The 14341-nt window shown below is 50.6% G+C and overlaps 1 protein-coding gene and 1 long non-coding RNA gene across 2 annotated transcripts; one reads left to right on the top strand and one right to left on the bottom strand.

Moving 5' to 3' along the window:
- The first annotated feature begins 505 nt into the window (after positions 1 to 505).
- Positions 506 to 1688, top strand: LOC109257809 (uncharacterized). Its single transcript, XR_002076100.2, has 2 exons — positions 506 to 769; positions 1007 to 1688. It is a non-coding gene; the product is annotated as an uncharacterized LOC109257809 (long non-coding RNA).
- Positions 1689 to 2129: 441 nt separating this feature from the next.
- ATP5MJ (ATP synthase membrane subunit j) lies at positions 2130 to 8000 on the bottom strand. The gene is made up of 4 exons (XM_019434185.2): positions 7873 to 8000; positions 4358 to 4481; positions 2945 to 2968; positions 2130 to 2306 (listed from the first exon to the last, which is right to left on the bottom strand). Exons 2-4 carry the CDS (start codon positions 4479 to 4481, stop codon positions 2272 to 2274), a joined length of 183 nt encoding a protein of 60 aa, XP_019289730.1. The 5' UTR covers positions 7873 to 8000; the 3' UTR covers positions 2130 to 2271.
- Between the last annotated feature and the right edge of the window lie 6341 nt (positions 8001 to 14341).

Raw genomic sequence — 14341 nt, forward strand, 5'->3', positions numbered from 1 at the left:
TTGCTCCACTTTGAGAGGCACCGCTGCTCCTCGGCAGCGTCTGGGGGTAAGCGGGGACGTCCTCCCACCTGCCTCACTGTGTCACTAAGCATGAACTGCCCGCTGCAGCAGGCAGCCCACCCACGGTCCCAAACCCCACTCTGCAGCAGTGGTGTGGGCAGCGGGCTCCCGGTGGATCACGTGCACCTTTGGCAAAACACTCATTTACCCAGATGAGAACTAAAGGACCCACAGGTGGTAACGGTGTGTGTGTGTGTGTGGGGGGGGGGGGGGGGCGGTGCGCCCCTGGGGCCAGCGCTGCAGCCCCGGTCAGCTTTGGGGCCGGTTCCCCGGGTCCCGTGCCTCTCCCTCCCTGGGCAAGTGCAGATTCAGAGTCCCGGCCCCAGCCCCAGCAAGGTGACCTCTGGCTCTCACTGCCTCAAAATGGGGCTGGGGCTCCACCTTGTTTGCTTCTTTTTTTTTAACATTTTTTTTTTTTAACGTTTATTTATTTCTGAGACAGAGAGAGACAGAGCATGAACGGGGAAGGGTCAGAGAGAGGGAGACACAGAATCTGAAACAGGCTCCAGGCTCTGAGCTGTCAGCACAGAGCCTGACGCCGGGCTCGAACTCAGGAACCGTGAGATCATGACCCGAGCCAAAGTCGGCTACTTAACTGAGTGAGCCACCCAGGCGCCCCTCATTTGCTGCTTCTGACCGCATGAGCTAAGCTGCACAGCACAGGGCTGGCGTCTGGGGGCCCCACGGGGGGCGCGGGGGAGCGCTGAGGGTAAGGGCCCCCGTGGGGGCGGTTCTTTGCATTAGAGCTTTTCAAAACGTGGTCCCTGGGCGGCAGCACCTCTGGGCAGATGGTAAGTTCAAGTTCTCAGGCTCCTGCCCAGACCAACGGGATCAGGAACACTGGGGTCTCCTCCCAGTTCTGGTCCTGCCCCTGGCCCCAGCGCCGACACCGCTGTGAGGTGGGCAGCGACGCTGAGGGCAGGCGTCATCCCCATCTATACAGTAGGAGAAATCTAGCTGGGAATCCCTGCAGCAAGTGGCGGTCACTTGTCAGGCACCGACCGTGGTCAGACCTGACCCCATGTGCTGGAGACACACGCGAAACACGGGACGGTCTCTGCCCTTATGAGGAAAGACCGCTAGCGACCGGACCTGGGCCACTGTCTCTATTCCACAGCGAGACCCCTGCTGGCCTGCAGAGCACCACATTTCAAATTAGACCCCTTCTACCCTTACTGCTTTAGAATCCTTTATAAAAGTGTCATTCTGGGGGGCACCCGGGTGTCTGACTCTTGATTTTGGCTCAGGTCATGATCCCAGTGCCATGGGATTGAGCCTCTCGTCCGGCTCTGTGCTGAACACGGAGCCTGCTTATGATTCTCTCTCCCCCTCTGCCCATCTCCCCAGCTTGTGCTCTCAAAAGAGAGAGAAAAAGGTACAATTCTAGCAGTTTGGTGACTGCCTTAAATGGAGACAAATAGCATGCAATGTTTATTTGATATTAGCCAAACTGGGAGAAATGATCAGTTAGTCAGGCAGAGCCCGACACGGGGCTTGATCCCAGGACCCTGAGCTGGAATCATGTCAGTTTTTAAGTACTATGTACTTTGCCTTACCAGGGACTTCCTGATAAAGTCTCTCGGAGCTTCTACTTTTCACCCACTACAAGATCTCATACCTCAATTGTACAGTGTTTTACAGTTGTCTTTTTTTTTTTTTTTTTTGAGAGGGTGAGCAAGTGCACCTGCAAGCGAACGAGGGGAGAGAGTGGGGCAGGGGAGGGGAGAGAGAAGCGGGGCTGGAGCTCACGAATTGTGAGATCACGACCTGAGCTCAGGTGGAATGCCTAAGGACCAAGCCCCCCCAGGCGCTGGCACTTTACAGTGTCACTAATGCCCCCCCCACCCCCCGCCGCGGTCTTTCACGGATCCGTTGGAACTGACGACAGTCCCCAAAGGGGAAAACACAGGCTCGGCGAGGTCACGAGAGTTAAGTGGCAGAATCATCTGTTTCACAACTGTTTACTGGACATCACAGGGGTGAGGGCCTCGGCCTAACCCCGACTCCTGTGGCGATCGAGGACGGGACAGGTCACCGGGGAGGCGGACACGGGGACACGGGCACAGGCGCACCTCACAGTTCCATTTATTCACGCCACAAAGGAAACAACACGTCTACACGCGTACGGCGGTGCTCCACGCCCCCATCTAACAGAGCTGCTGGGATTTACAGCCACATGGTCGGTCTCACGTGTGCTCCGAGGAAAGCTGGCTAATGGTGACCGTGAGCGGGGGCAGGACTCGAAGCTTTTAAAAGAGAAGCACAGTGTAACTGTAAGTGAGGAAGAAAGGGACACACAGAAGACGGTCTATTCCGTACCTTACTGACAAGTCTGTAAATGACAGTTTTCAACACTATGGACAAGTCTGGAGGGTCACTTCTACACGGAGCGTCTGACACGTTTACGGGTTCGTGTAATCAGTTCGTGCACACGGCACAAACCTGTGGCACAGGACAGAGGGGCAGGAAGTCTCTTCTCCCCAGGGGTCACGAGCCAGCCCTGGGTTTGTGAGGACTCACATGACTGGTTTCACTGTCATTTGGGAAATAGAGTGAAATGTCCGACACTTGGGCATAAACTTATGTGATGCTTTCTTTCAAAACACACCTCACAGGGCAGCGAGCTCGCACAGCTAACCTGTGCTTCCCTGCTGGCGGCACTGGCCACCTCTGGCTTTCCATTACCCCCACAAGTCTTACTTGGTCCAAGGGGGTGAGCAATGGTTTTTAACACTCTGACTGTAAGAGGAACTTCACGTTTCAACGTGATCCCCCTGTACCTTATGTACTGATAAGCACACACCGCAGAACAGATACGCCTTGATCTGAAAAGGCACGATGGGGTTTTTAATTCCCCCTCCATTTTAAGAAACAAAAATCTTACCTTTCGAAGCTTTACTTCTTTTATCTGAAATAAAAAGAAAGAAAAATTGGTCGTATCAGTGTTTTAGAAACATGTTTTCAGTCAACCTAGTGTTGAAATTGATATTTGGCTGAAGAGCTCATAGCTTCAGTAAAGCTGTTCCAGAAAGCTTTCAGAAAATAGGGAGTTTCTATGGTGTCTCACAGCCAAGAAGCGGTACAATTTCCACCCAAGATGCTCCATGGACAGTTAAACAGCCCTTCAGCATCTGGAGGGCTTTGTACCCCCCACACCCCGCCCCCCAAACCTCAGTCCTGTAGTTTAAACCAGTTGCTTGTTAATACATGACTGGGGCTCATCTCTGTTCCACTGGGGACCAAATGGTCACCCCGTCTTAGCTTCTATTATGAAAACAGTTCAAACATTCACAACAGCGGAAAAGGTACAGTAACGCACGATAGGCCACGACACTCCACCCCTATTTCAGTCCGCGTCTCTTAAGACTAAGGACATCTCCTACGTGTTTGAAGTACCACCGTGACACCTAAGGAAACTCACAATTCCCTGTTATCAAGGTTTGTTCAGATTTTCTCAGTTGTCCCCAAGTGTCTCTTACAGCTGACATGTACGCTTCATGTTTTTTTAAATTTATTTTGAAGAGAGAGAGCGTGCTGCAGAGAGAGAGAGAGAATGACAATGTCCCGAGTAGGCTCTGCTGTGCTGACAGCAGAGGCCAATTCAGGGCTTGAGCTCATGAACTGTGAGGTCGTGAACTGAGCCAAAGTCGGACGCTTAACTGACTGAGCCCTCCAAGCCCCCCCTACTCATCACGTTTTATTTTGTTAAAGTTTTTTTATTTTTTTTTTTCACCGTTTTTTTTTTTTTTAATTTATTTTTGGGACAGAGAGAGACAGACAGAGCATGAACGGGGGAGGGGCAGAGAGAGGGAGACACAGAATCGGAAACAGGCTCCAGGCTCTGAGCCATCAGCCCAGAGCCCGACGCGGGGCTCGAACTCACGGACCGCGAGATCGTGACCTGGCTGAAGTCGGACGCTTAACCGACTGCGCCACCCAGGCGCCCCTTGTTAAAGTTTTTTTAAAACGTTTTTATTTATTTTTGAGACAGAGCACGAACAGGGGAGGGTCAGAGAGAGAGGGAGACACAGAATCTGAAACAGGCTCCAGGCTCTGAGCCGTCAGCACAGAGCCCAACGTGGGGCTTGAACTCATGGACCGCGAGATCATGACCTGAGCCAAAGTCGGACGCTAAACCCACTGAGCCCCCCAGGAGCCCCTACTCCTCATGTTTTAACAAAGGGCTCTGATGCTCACTTCTGGGTAAGAACCATAGTTCCTTCACAACATGAATCGTGATTCCTTTTGAAAAGAATTTTCATCCTGACTGCTAAAGAGTGAACATACAGAAACTTACCAGCAGCCCTGATTTTATAAATGATGGAGCCCATCAGCCCCATTCCTACCCAAATCTCCTGGTAAACTTGGGTATAGTAGGGCCTCATGGGGACCCAAACATTCTGAATAAGGCTTTGAAGCATCTGAAAAGAAGCACAGAGATAAATGTTACCATGACCGCCATTTTAAAGCTAACTGGTTAAGGGGGTCCCACATATTCCTGAACTTGACCCCATTTCCTACAACTCCTGCACAGGGGCCGTTCCTACCCCGCATGGGGCCCCCGCTCGGCAGCTCTTGGAGCTCTACTCCCCCCTTCGGGGCTGCCAGCTGAGGCCACCCTGGTGCTCTGCCACCCCTTGCTCCTGAGTCCCCAGACCGTGCCACCCTGCACAGCCCATGTCCCCTCTCCAACAGCTACTCTCCATGAACACTGTGCCCAAATCACACACCACTTTCTTTTAACCTTTAAATAGAAAAACTTGTGTGTCTGCATCATCACTTTAAGAACTGCTGGCGTTCAGAGCTGAAAAAGAACACAGGTCCTCATGAGACCCACACCCAGCGTGGGCACATGCTGATCAGCTCCCAGAACCTCCTGGTTTTAAAAATTTCAGCCCTAGTGAGGTATAAGTGACTTCTAAAACTGTGACATACACATTTTAATTTTTGTTTTAAGCAGTCTCCACCCTCAACATGGGGCCTGAACTCACGACCCCGGATCAAGTCCCATGCTCTACGGACAGAGCCAGCCAGGTGCCCTGCAACTGTAAGACATTCAGCATACACCGTGGTGGTGACTTGATAAACACCATGAGAAGATTTCCCCCATCTAGTCAACGACCACATCCGTCACTTCACTTGTTTGTGTGTGTGTGTGTGTGTGTGTGTGTGTGTGTGTGAGAACTTTATGGGGCTACTGACCACAGTTACGATGTTTTACCTGTGTTTCAGCTTCGAAATCTGCCGCTAACTGCAAAGCAGACAGCGAAGGATGACGTGGTTACTTCTTAAGAGCTGCAATTATGACCGAACTTATTTAATGCATGAAAATATTTACCTCATCACTGGATTTGATGGAGAAAAGCCATCAAATGCTGAACTTAACACAGTTTGCTTTTATGTGCAGGTCTCCAAGTAAGGCTTTTGATGACACGATTTACTACAGACTCTAAAACTTGATGCCCGCGTTTTCATTTAAGCTCTGTAACCTCTGAAGTGGTGTATTAAACTACAGTCCTTCAAATCTTGTCAGGACTAACTAGATCCAAGCACTTTGCATTTTCTGTGAAAGCGCCCCTCCAGCCTCAATCAGTGAGGCTGCTGGTCCCCGCCCCGGCCAGAGCCCCGGCCAGAGCCCCGTCCATCACTCCTTCACATCACTACTGGGGCCACGCAGAATTTCACTTCTCGAATTCAGTGTTCTTTGGTGTGATCGCGATTTCCTGAGCACGCACTAGGCAGCAGGCCTTGTCTGGGGGCTGAGAAGCTGGCTCCTCAGGAATGCGAATACCTGGGAGAAAAGTGTCCTTGGCAGAGGCAGCGTGTACGCCAAGACCCCAGGCCGGGATGGGCTTGAGGAAGGGGGAGGAAGGGAAGCCACCACAGCTGCCCACATCCCAATCCGGGCTCTGCCGCCTTCCTGCTCACTGCCCCGATTTCTTCCTCTGCGAAGCGGGGGTGAAAACACTGCCCACCCACCAAGGGCTCTCGTGAAGACAGGTTCCTTTGCATCAAGTGTTTAGAGAGTCTGGTGTCCTGTACCGAGAGCTGTTACATAAAACAGCGTGGCTAGACCACGGGAGGGAAGAGGAGCTGGGTCGGTTGTTTGGGGCCACGGAAGCTGTGGTGAGGAGTCCAGCTTTTACTCTAAGCGCGTCACGCAAACCTACCAGCACTCACAAAGGACGTACACACTTACCTCTTGCACCACTCCCTAACCCCCCAGATGACCCCTACCAGGTGGCTACTTAGAGGGAGTTGCCGGAGATCACCCAGCTGGATCTATGAATCACCCAGGCCCCCAGTCCTCATCACTAGGAGAATCTGCTCCAAGGACCGTCTTATTGAGGCTGAGGCATGGTCATAAAGGTCAGCCAGCCCTGCCCCCTGACCCAGGTGTGACCCTGAAGGATGTGGTTGTGTCCTCCTCCTGGAACCCCTGCAGATATGTCTGCCCTCAGGCTGAGATGCTGTCAGACCACGAGGATACAAGAAAGCAACAACCTTGCTCTTGGAAGGTGCCTGAGAAGACCCAGATGGGATCCAGAGGGGGCCTCTAAAACCCCCAGGTGGAAAGAGTTCAGGCCGACCAACAGCATTCCCCTCCTCCCTGAGCCAGCAGTAACTGGGAAGGAAGGTAATCCCAGCCCCCACGGCGGCTGGGTCCCAATCCCAGCTCCGTCTGCTCTGCTCCCAATCTTGGGGGCAAGTCCCCAAAGTTGTCCTTTCAGAAGGTTCTCCTGTGAAACAGGGATATGTCCACCAGCCCCATAGGGTTCTGGATGGCCTCCAAGGGGAACCATAAATGACCCGTCCTGATGTGAAAGGAGGACTCAGCACGCGGTCACAACGGCGGCAGAAGGAAGTGCCACAAACATCCGGCTGATAGTAGTGCTAAGCTACTGGGATTCTAAGAAGGAGAACTGAAGGATCTGCCCTCACTTAGGCCAGATGAAGATCTAGATGGAAAACAGCAAAGTAAACTGAGAGCAAAGGAGGGGAGAAGGGGCTGAAGACACTTGAGTTGCCCTGATTTTCTGCACACCATCCTGATCCCCCGGCACTCCTCACCTACAATTATCTCGGACTGAGCAGTAGGCTACAAATACTTACCTACCCTGGCGCGACTTTCCTTTTGGCCAAGGTTGCCGTATTAGGCTGGACAAGTGTCATGTTCCCGACATCTAATAAAGTGAGGCCCCCACTTTTTCCACCTGAGTCCACTGTCCGTGCACATCACCGGCTCTGTGTGCGGATTTTATGGCACTCACTCTGTATCAGCAAACTTTTACCCGACCTTACACGGCAGACAGGACACGTCTACCCGCTGAGGCCCGGACGGGGATTCACAGGCCGAGTTCCATACAACTGCAACCATCGCCTGCGACCCCGTTGTGGGCCCCGTGGTACCCCCCCCCCCCCCCCCCCCCCCCCCCGCCGCGCCCCGGCTAGTAACCTGTAGAACAGCGCGTCGCAAAGGAAACCGAGGTACAAGGACTGAAGGGACCAAGCTCTGGGCGGGAGCTCCAGCAGCAGCAGCTGCGCGACCCCGGGCAGGTGGCCGACCCTGTCACCGCCCGAGCGCCCTTCGTCAAAGCAGTCCGGCGGGGCGCGAGAGGCGTCCAGGCCGAAGGAGACGGCGGGACTTCGCACAACCAGCCAGGCCGCGCGGACCGCCTCCCTTCCTGGGCCGGGGGCTGCGGCCCAAGGTCAGCAGGGGCCCGGAGGGACTCTCACCTGCCGCCCACAGTCCTGCGCCCCGCGGGCCCCCATACCCCGCGCCGAGCAGCCGGCCGCGCCCCCCGCACTCACCTCGGCCCCCGACCCCCAGCTCAGGCCGCCTAGACCCGCACGGCTAACGACGCGGAAAGGTCACCGAGTGCGCAAGCGCCGCGCGGGGTCCGTCGGGAAGGCGGAAGGAGCGACGGCGCCCCGAGGCCAGAGCGCCTCCCCGGCCGTGCCTGCTCGCCACAGCGCCCCCAGCGGTCGCCCCGGTGCAGTCGGCTGGCGGAGTGCCAGGGGAAGAGGCTGGCTGGCCAAGGGGGCCTGGGTGTGTTTGTCAGGACCAGGTGACTAACGGGTGGGACGTGTCCCGTTGCGGGACTTCCGGTGTAGGGTCCTGGACAAAGCTGAAAGGTGCGTCCACCTGAAAAAGGGGCCGTCTTTATTTGATGTATTAAGTCTGAGAAGTCGTCTCCCCTCTGGTTTTCTTTCTTTTCCCAATGTTTGTTTATTGAGAGAGAGCGAGCGAGCGCGCTCGAGCGAGCAGGGGAGGGTCAGAGAGAGAAGAGGCAGAATCCGAAGCCGACCCAGGCTCTGAGCTGTCAGCCCAGAGCCCAATGTGGGGCTTGAACTCAAGAACCAGAGATCATGACCAGAGCCGAAGTCAGATGCTCAACCTACTGAGTCACCCAGGCACCCTATTTTTTTCTTTTTTAGAGACAAAGAAAGAGCGAGAGCTGGGTAGTGGCAGAGGAAGAGGAAGACGGAGAATCTTAAGCAGGCTCCATACGTAGGGTTTCATCTCACGACTGTGGGATGATGACCTGAGTAGAAATCGAGAGTAGAGGCTCAACCAATTGAACCAACAAGGTGCCCGCCGCTGTTTTCTTGCTATTTCTCTGTGTATTAACCGTTTTATTCTGCATATTTTTATGCAGCTATCTTGTGCATGGCAATTTTAGTCAACAGACACTGGACTTCAAAGACACAGGCTTTGAAAAAAACTCTGCTTGTTGTTGTTTTTTTTTGGTTGGAATACATTTATTTTCATCTGTCTGTAAACAAGGTGTTTAATAGTTACGGCATTTTTAAAAGAATGCATATTTAATCAGATGAGTTAGACTGTATCCCAGATGTAACAAAGTGCAGGGGAAGAAATGGACAAATCAGCAACAAGATTTGTTTTTAAATCTGTACATTATCCACAAGGCCCAAACAATAGAAGCAAATACTAGAATGTCCCTAAAGTAGTGCCATTCTAAAGAAACCTTTAACAGGTCAGTTAAAACCCGTCTCACAATAGCGACAGTTCATTTTAACAATAGTATGACACAGAACACCTGTGAAAAAAATTCATCACAAGACAGCCAAGTCCACAATAATGCAACTTCATATAAAAACTCAAGCTGCAAATAAAAATTGGTCCTATGAAGAACTGGACACACTCCAGATGGTTATGCTGGGATACCTAATGTCCATAATGGCAGCCTTTTACAATTTTACTAAAGAATAGAGCTGGTGTGCAAAGAAAAAGGAACACAAATCTGAGCTATTGCAACGACGGAACGTCCCTGGGGATTCGGTCTGTGCGGTTCCGGTAAGGTCGTGGGAGGAAGTGCCTTTTGCTCTTGTTTCGCAGTTGCACTCTTCATATAGCTTGTAGACAAAAGGTCTGTCTCTACTCAAGTGCAACGACAATACTAAAAGCAAAGCACTGCAGCTTTCAATAGCTCAACAACAAAAGGGATATTACTTGGTTAAATAAACCAGGCAATGCATAAAAAATGGAAACAAGTTTTCTCAGCAGAAAGCTGGAAATTCTAAAAAAGAAACAAAAACCCACCTGGACAGTCCGAAAAAAAGCCAGATAGAAATTGGGTAGGTTTAGCAGATTAGACAGTTGAAGAATACTGAACTGAAAGCTGCATTAGAAGATACCATTCAGAAGCACAGGGAGACCAAAGACAAGATGAGAGGGTACAGCAGAAAAAGCCCCTCGTCTATCATCTCAGAGGAAAGGAGAGTGAGATGGGGCAGAAATGCTACAAGAGGTAATTTTCCAAAAGTGATGGGGAAAAAAATCACACCAAAGAATCAGAAAGCCTCACAGAAACCCAGCAGGCTGATAAATGAAAATAGACCAACACTCTGAAATCAACAGAAAATAAATAAAATAAAACCATATAAAAATAAATACCACAGAAAATAAAACCATGGAAAAGTAAAGATGAGAAGATCTTAATTGCCTATCCAGAACTCTACGCATATAGAATTTAGGCTTCAGTAAAGAAGGTGAAATAAAGACATTTTGGATAACCTAAGGCTGAAGGAATGATCGATCACCAGATCTACAGTCCTTACAAAAAAGAATAAAAACCAAACAACCAACGTTCATTACTCAGGCAGAAGGGAAGGGAGCTCAGCTGGAGGGACGAGGACCATGGAAGGAAGAGCAGTGAGCGAGGTGCTGCTTTGAAGGGAAAAAATGCTTAGGATCAAGTGAAAGCTGCATTCACAACTTGGAAATCTTGCTATTTTAGGGTAGTGGTTCTCAAAGTGTGGTTTGGGGGTTTCCAAGGACCTCTGGGTGTCGAAACTATTTTTGTAACAATGGTAAGATGTTATTTGTCTTTTTCACTAGAATTATCTCACAAGTATTCAGTGGAGTTTTCCAGAGGCTGACTTGTGATGTCACAACAGAATGAATACAGAACAGATATGAGAATCCAGCTATGTTCCATTAAGGCAGACATTAAGAGATCTACAAAAATGTGAAAGTGTCATTCTCACAGAGTGACTTTTTATAAAAATATTCTCTTTAACATCAAATAGGTTATGGTCACTTAAAAATGGATAAACAAAATGTCTCAGTTGTAATCCCTAATAAAGTAGATGTAACCCACAAAAATGAAAGTCCTCTAGGGTCTTCTTTCATTTTTAAGAGTAGAAAGGGGTCCTCAGAGAAGGACCAGGTTTGAGAACCACTGTCCTAGAAAAAGAATGATTTAGACTATAAAAAGGTAGGAAACAAGCATTTAGGGAAAACTCATGAGTATCATCATAATCTATTTCAAGACAACAAAGCTTTTGAACTTCAAACTCCACTTGAGATCAACAGAATTTTCAGGTCTTTTGTTGCCAATCCAAAACACCCTATGAAAAATACATCTTCAAAGGAAACAAAATGTTGAAAGATAGAGCCACCTCAGCAGATTTATGCAAAGTGCAGAATTGCTGCATTTTGTAGCTGAGAAGGTCAGAGAAGACGTGCAGGTACTTTGGACACAGCTTCTCCCACTTTGTCAAGAGTGCTGCCGAATGGCATAAATCATTTGTTATCGTCTCGCCTGCGTGTTTTCCCTTTGGCTCCGCAGCTCAGCTGCTCTGGGAATGCACATATGACCTCCGCCAACGCCCAGGGGACTTCCTACGCGCCCTGGTCTAAATGTCTATAAGCCGATTGAGAACTGTCAAGCAGTCTCTTTCAACTCTAGACAGGAAGGCAAGATGAGCTGGGCTGAGTATGAAGCACCAAGAACTACTGATCAAATGAAGGGGTCAAAGCGACTCGGTCTGTGATGACACAGTGTTAAACCAGTAGTCAGGAAATGGCAATTAAATGAGAACCAATTTCAAAACTGAAGAAGCACCAAGACAGCAGTTAGAAGCATCCTTAAACTGTAGTTAAAAACTCAAAACTCAAGGGGCGCCTGGGTGGCTCAGTCAGTTGAGTGTCGGACTCTCGGTTTCGGCTCAGGTCGTGATCTCGCGGTCTCATGAGTTTGAGTCCCACATCGGGCTGTGCGCTGATGGTATGGAGCCTGCTTGGGATCCTCTCTCTCTGCCCCTCCCCTCCTCACACTGTCTCTGTCTCTTTTAAAATAAGTAAATAAAGTTAAAAAAAATCCCTCAAAACTCAAGAGAACTGAAAGAGATAGCAACCCAAAAAGTCCAAAGAACATAGAAAAGGACTTCCAATCACCTTACACCTGTTAGAATTGGCTAAAATAAAAAAGACGAGAAACAGCAAGTATTGGTGACAGAAACACTTGGAGAAAAAGGAATGCTTGATCACTGTTGGTGGGAAGGTAAATTGGTGCGGCCACTGTGGGAAGCAGTATGGAGGTTCCTCAAAATATTAAAGATAGACATACCGTATGATCCAATAATTCCAATATTGGGTAATGATGCCCCCAAACCCAAAACCACGAATTCAAAAAGATATCTGCACCCCTACGTTTATTGCGGCATTTTTACAACAGCCAAGGTATGGAAGCAAACCAAGTGTCCATTGATAGCCAAAAGGAAAAGGAAGATACACACAACGGAATATCAGCCCTAAAAAGGATGAGACTGTGCCATTTCCAACAACGTGGCTGGACCTAAAGTGTATTATGCTCAGTGAAAGAAGTCAGACTGGGAAAAACAAATACATGATTTCACTTATATGTAGAATCTAAAAAAAAAAAAAAAAAAAGAAGAAACCCACAAAAAGCAGCATCTGACTTATAAATGCAGAGAACAACCTGATGGCTGCTAGAGGGAAGGGGGGATTGGGCAAAATGGGTAAAGGGGAGCGGGAGATACAAGCTGCCAGCTATTGAATGAGTAAGTCATGGGAATGGGAGGCGCAGCACAGGGAACCGAGTCAATGATACTGTAATAGCGCCTCATGGTGACAGATGGTAGCTACAGTAGCGGTGAGCACAGCATAATGTATAGAGTGTTGAACTGCTGTGTTCTACACCTACGCCTCCGCCATTGCCCGTTGACTATAGTCAGATAAAAAAAGAACAAGCCCACTCTTCCAAAAAAAAAAAAAAAAGAGCAACTTCCACTTGAAACATCCAAGCAACATCCACTGTGTCACAGACAAGGGATGAAGGGATGACAGAGTGTGGGAACCGTAACGTACTAGGAAACACAAATGTGAGTTTCAGTTGTTCCAAGTGGTTTCGATGCATTTGGGGAGATTTAGAACACGTTTTAGCCTTCACATAAACCATGAAGTTACAGTGTTTTTTAGTCAACGCTGAATAACGTCTGAAAAGTCTCAATGACTTTGTGATTACGTTCTTATTTATTGAAAAACAGGTTCTTTCCCATGGCCAAAAAGTGCGTGGGCGAGGGGCACCTTTTGCAGGCTGCTGTGTTTGGAAACGTTAGAACGGGAAGCCCAGAGCTCACAAATATAAACTAGTGGTGTCATCCAGATTTGGACTTAGGACCCCTGGCTCAGTACCTTGCTGGGCTCATTGTTCCTGAAACATCCAGAGCTCAACCCCCAACCAGTCTGACCGCTGTCTGCACTGCTCTCAAGCTGACCTCTATTCGCCACTCTTTGAGCATTTTCCAGTCCTTAACTCGACTTCACAACGTTGGTCAGCACTACGCTCCTGATGCCTCCCACCTACTCTTTCACACGCGTCTTTCCGGAGAGCCCACACTATGCTAGGCTCGGCACGCTGGAATGATGGCCGGCAGGCAATCATGCCACTTTTCTTGTTCTCCGCGCCATCTCCCTGACTTTGTAGATCTTTGCTGGATTCCCCCACCTCTGCCTCATCTTTCAGGCTGTTTCCTAGGGTTCTGTCCTCCACCTTCATTCTTCTAGCGCTCGGCCTGGACCATTTCAGCTGCTCTCAGGGTCTTAACCACCGTTCATTTGCTGATGACCACCAAATCCGTACCTCTGGCCACCTCTTTCCATCTAGCCGTGTGCAAGACACCGTACCCCAGATGCAGGTTTAGGAAAGAAGGAGAGGAATTTAGTTTAGTCATGTTGTGGCCCAAGAGAACTTCTTCCAGGCCTGCAGTTCAGGCCTTAGTGGCATGTGCCTTCAGGCCTCCGCCCACGGAGTACGTTCCCTGTGAGTCTTCCCCCTGCAGTCGTCCTTCGCCTGCCTCGTTCCTGGTTACCCTGCAGATGTCCACCTTGGGGTCACTTTCTCCCAGAAATCTTTCCTGACCTTACTTCTGTTCCCCAGGTAAGGTGCAAGGTGTCCCAGTTCAGCAGCCGGCTGTTTACCTGGACAATATACACTCAACCCCCTCCTCCCGTTTGCCTTCCATCTCCCACCTTGAGGTCTCCCAGCGTGGCACCCCGGCAGCTCTGCGCCGAGCCTGGCACACAGCAGGTGCTCCATCAATGTCTGGCCCTTCTCGGCCTGGAGCGCCAAGCCGCGGACGTAACTGCAGAGGGAACTGTGGAGAGCAAGTCAAGACCAAATTCTTGCACCTCCTGGATCCGCTGATGCCCCGGCTCAGGCCCCTAAAACGCAGAGCAGCTTCGAGGGACTCACCTCGCCGACTCGAGGACCGCCGCAGTGGCTCAGGCGTTCCCCAACGTGCGGAACAGCGACGCGTCCGTCAGCGCAGGCGCTGGGCGGCCAGTGCTCCCAGCAGGCCTAGCGCGGCGCCGAGGGGCGGGGCCGGCGGCACGAGGTTCCGCCGTGTGAGCGCTGGCACATCCTGATTGGAGGGCCCGGGCGGGGCGGGGCCGCGTTCCCGCCGCGCCCCGACGCGCCTTGGCGTTCTTGGCGTCGTCTGTTCCCGCCGC

Source organism: Panthera pardus, unplaced genomic scaffold (assembly GCF_024362965.1).
Source record: "Panthera pardus isolate Hobbes unplaced genomic scaffold, ASM2436296v1 HiC_scaffold_24, whole genome shotgun sequence".
Taxonomy (NCBI): Eukaryota; Metazoa; Chordata; class Mammalia; order Carnivora; family Felidae; genus Panthera; species Panthera pardus.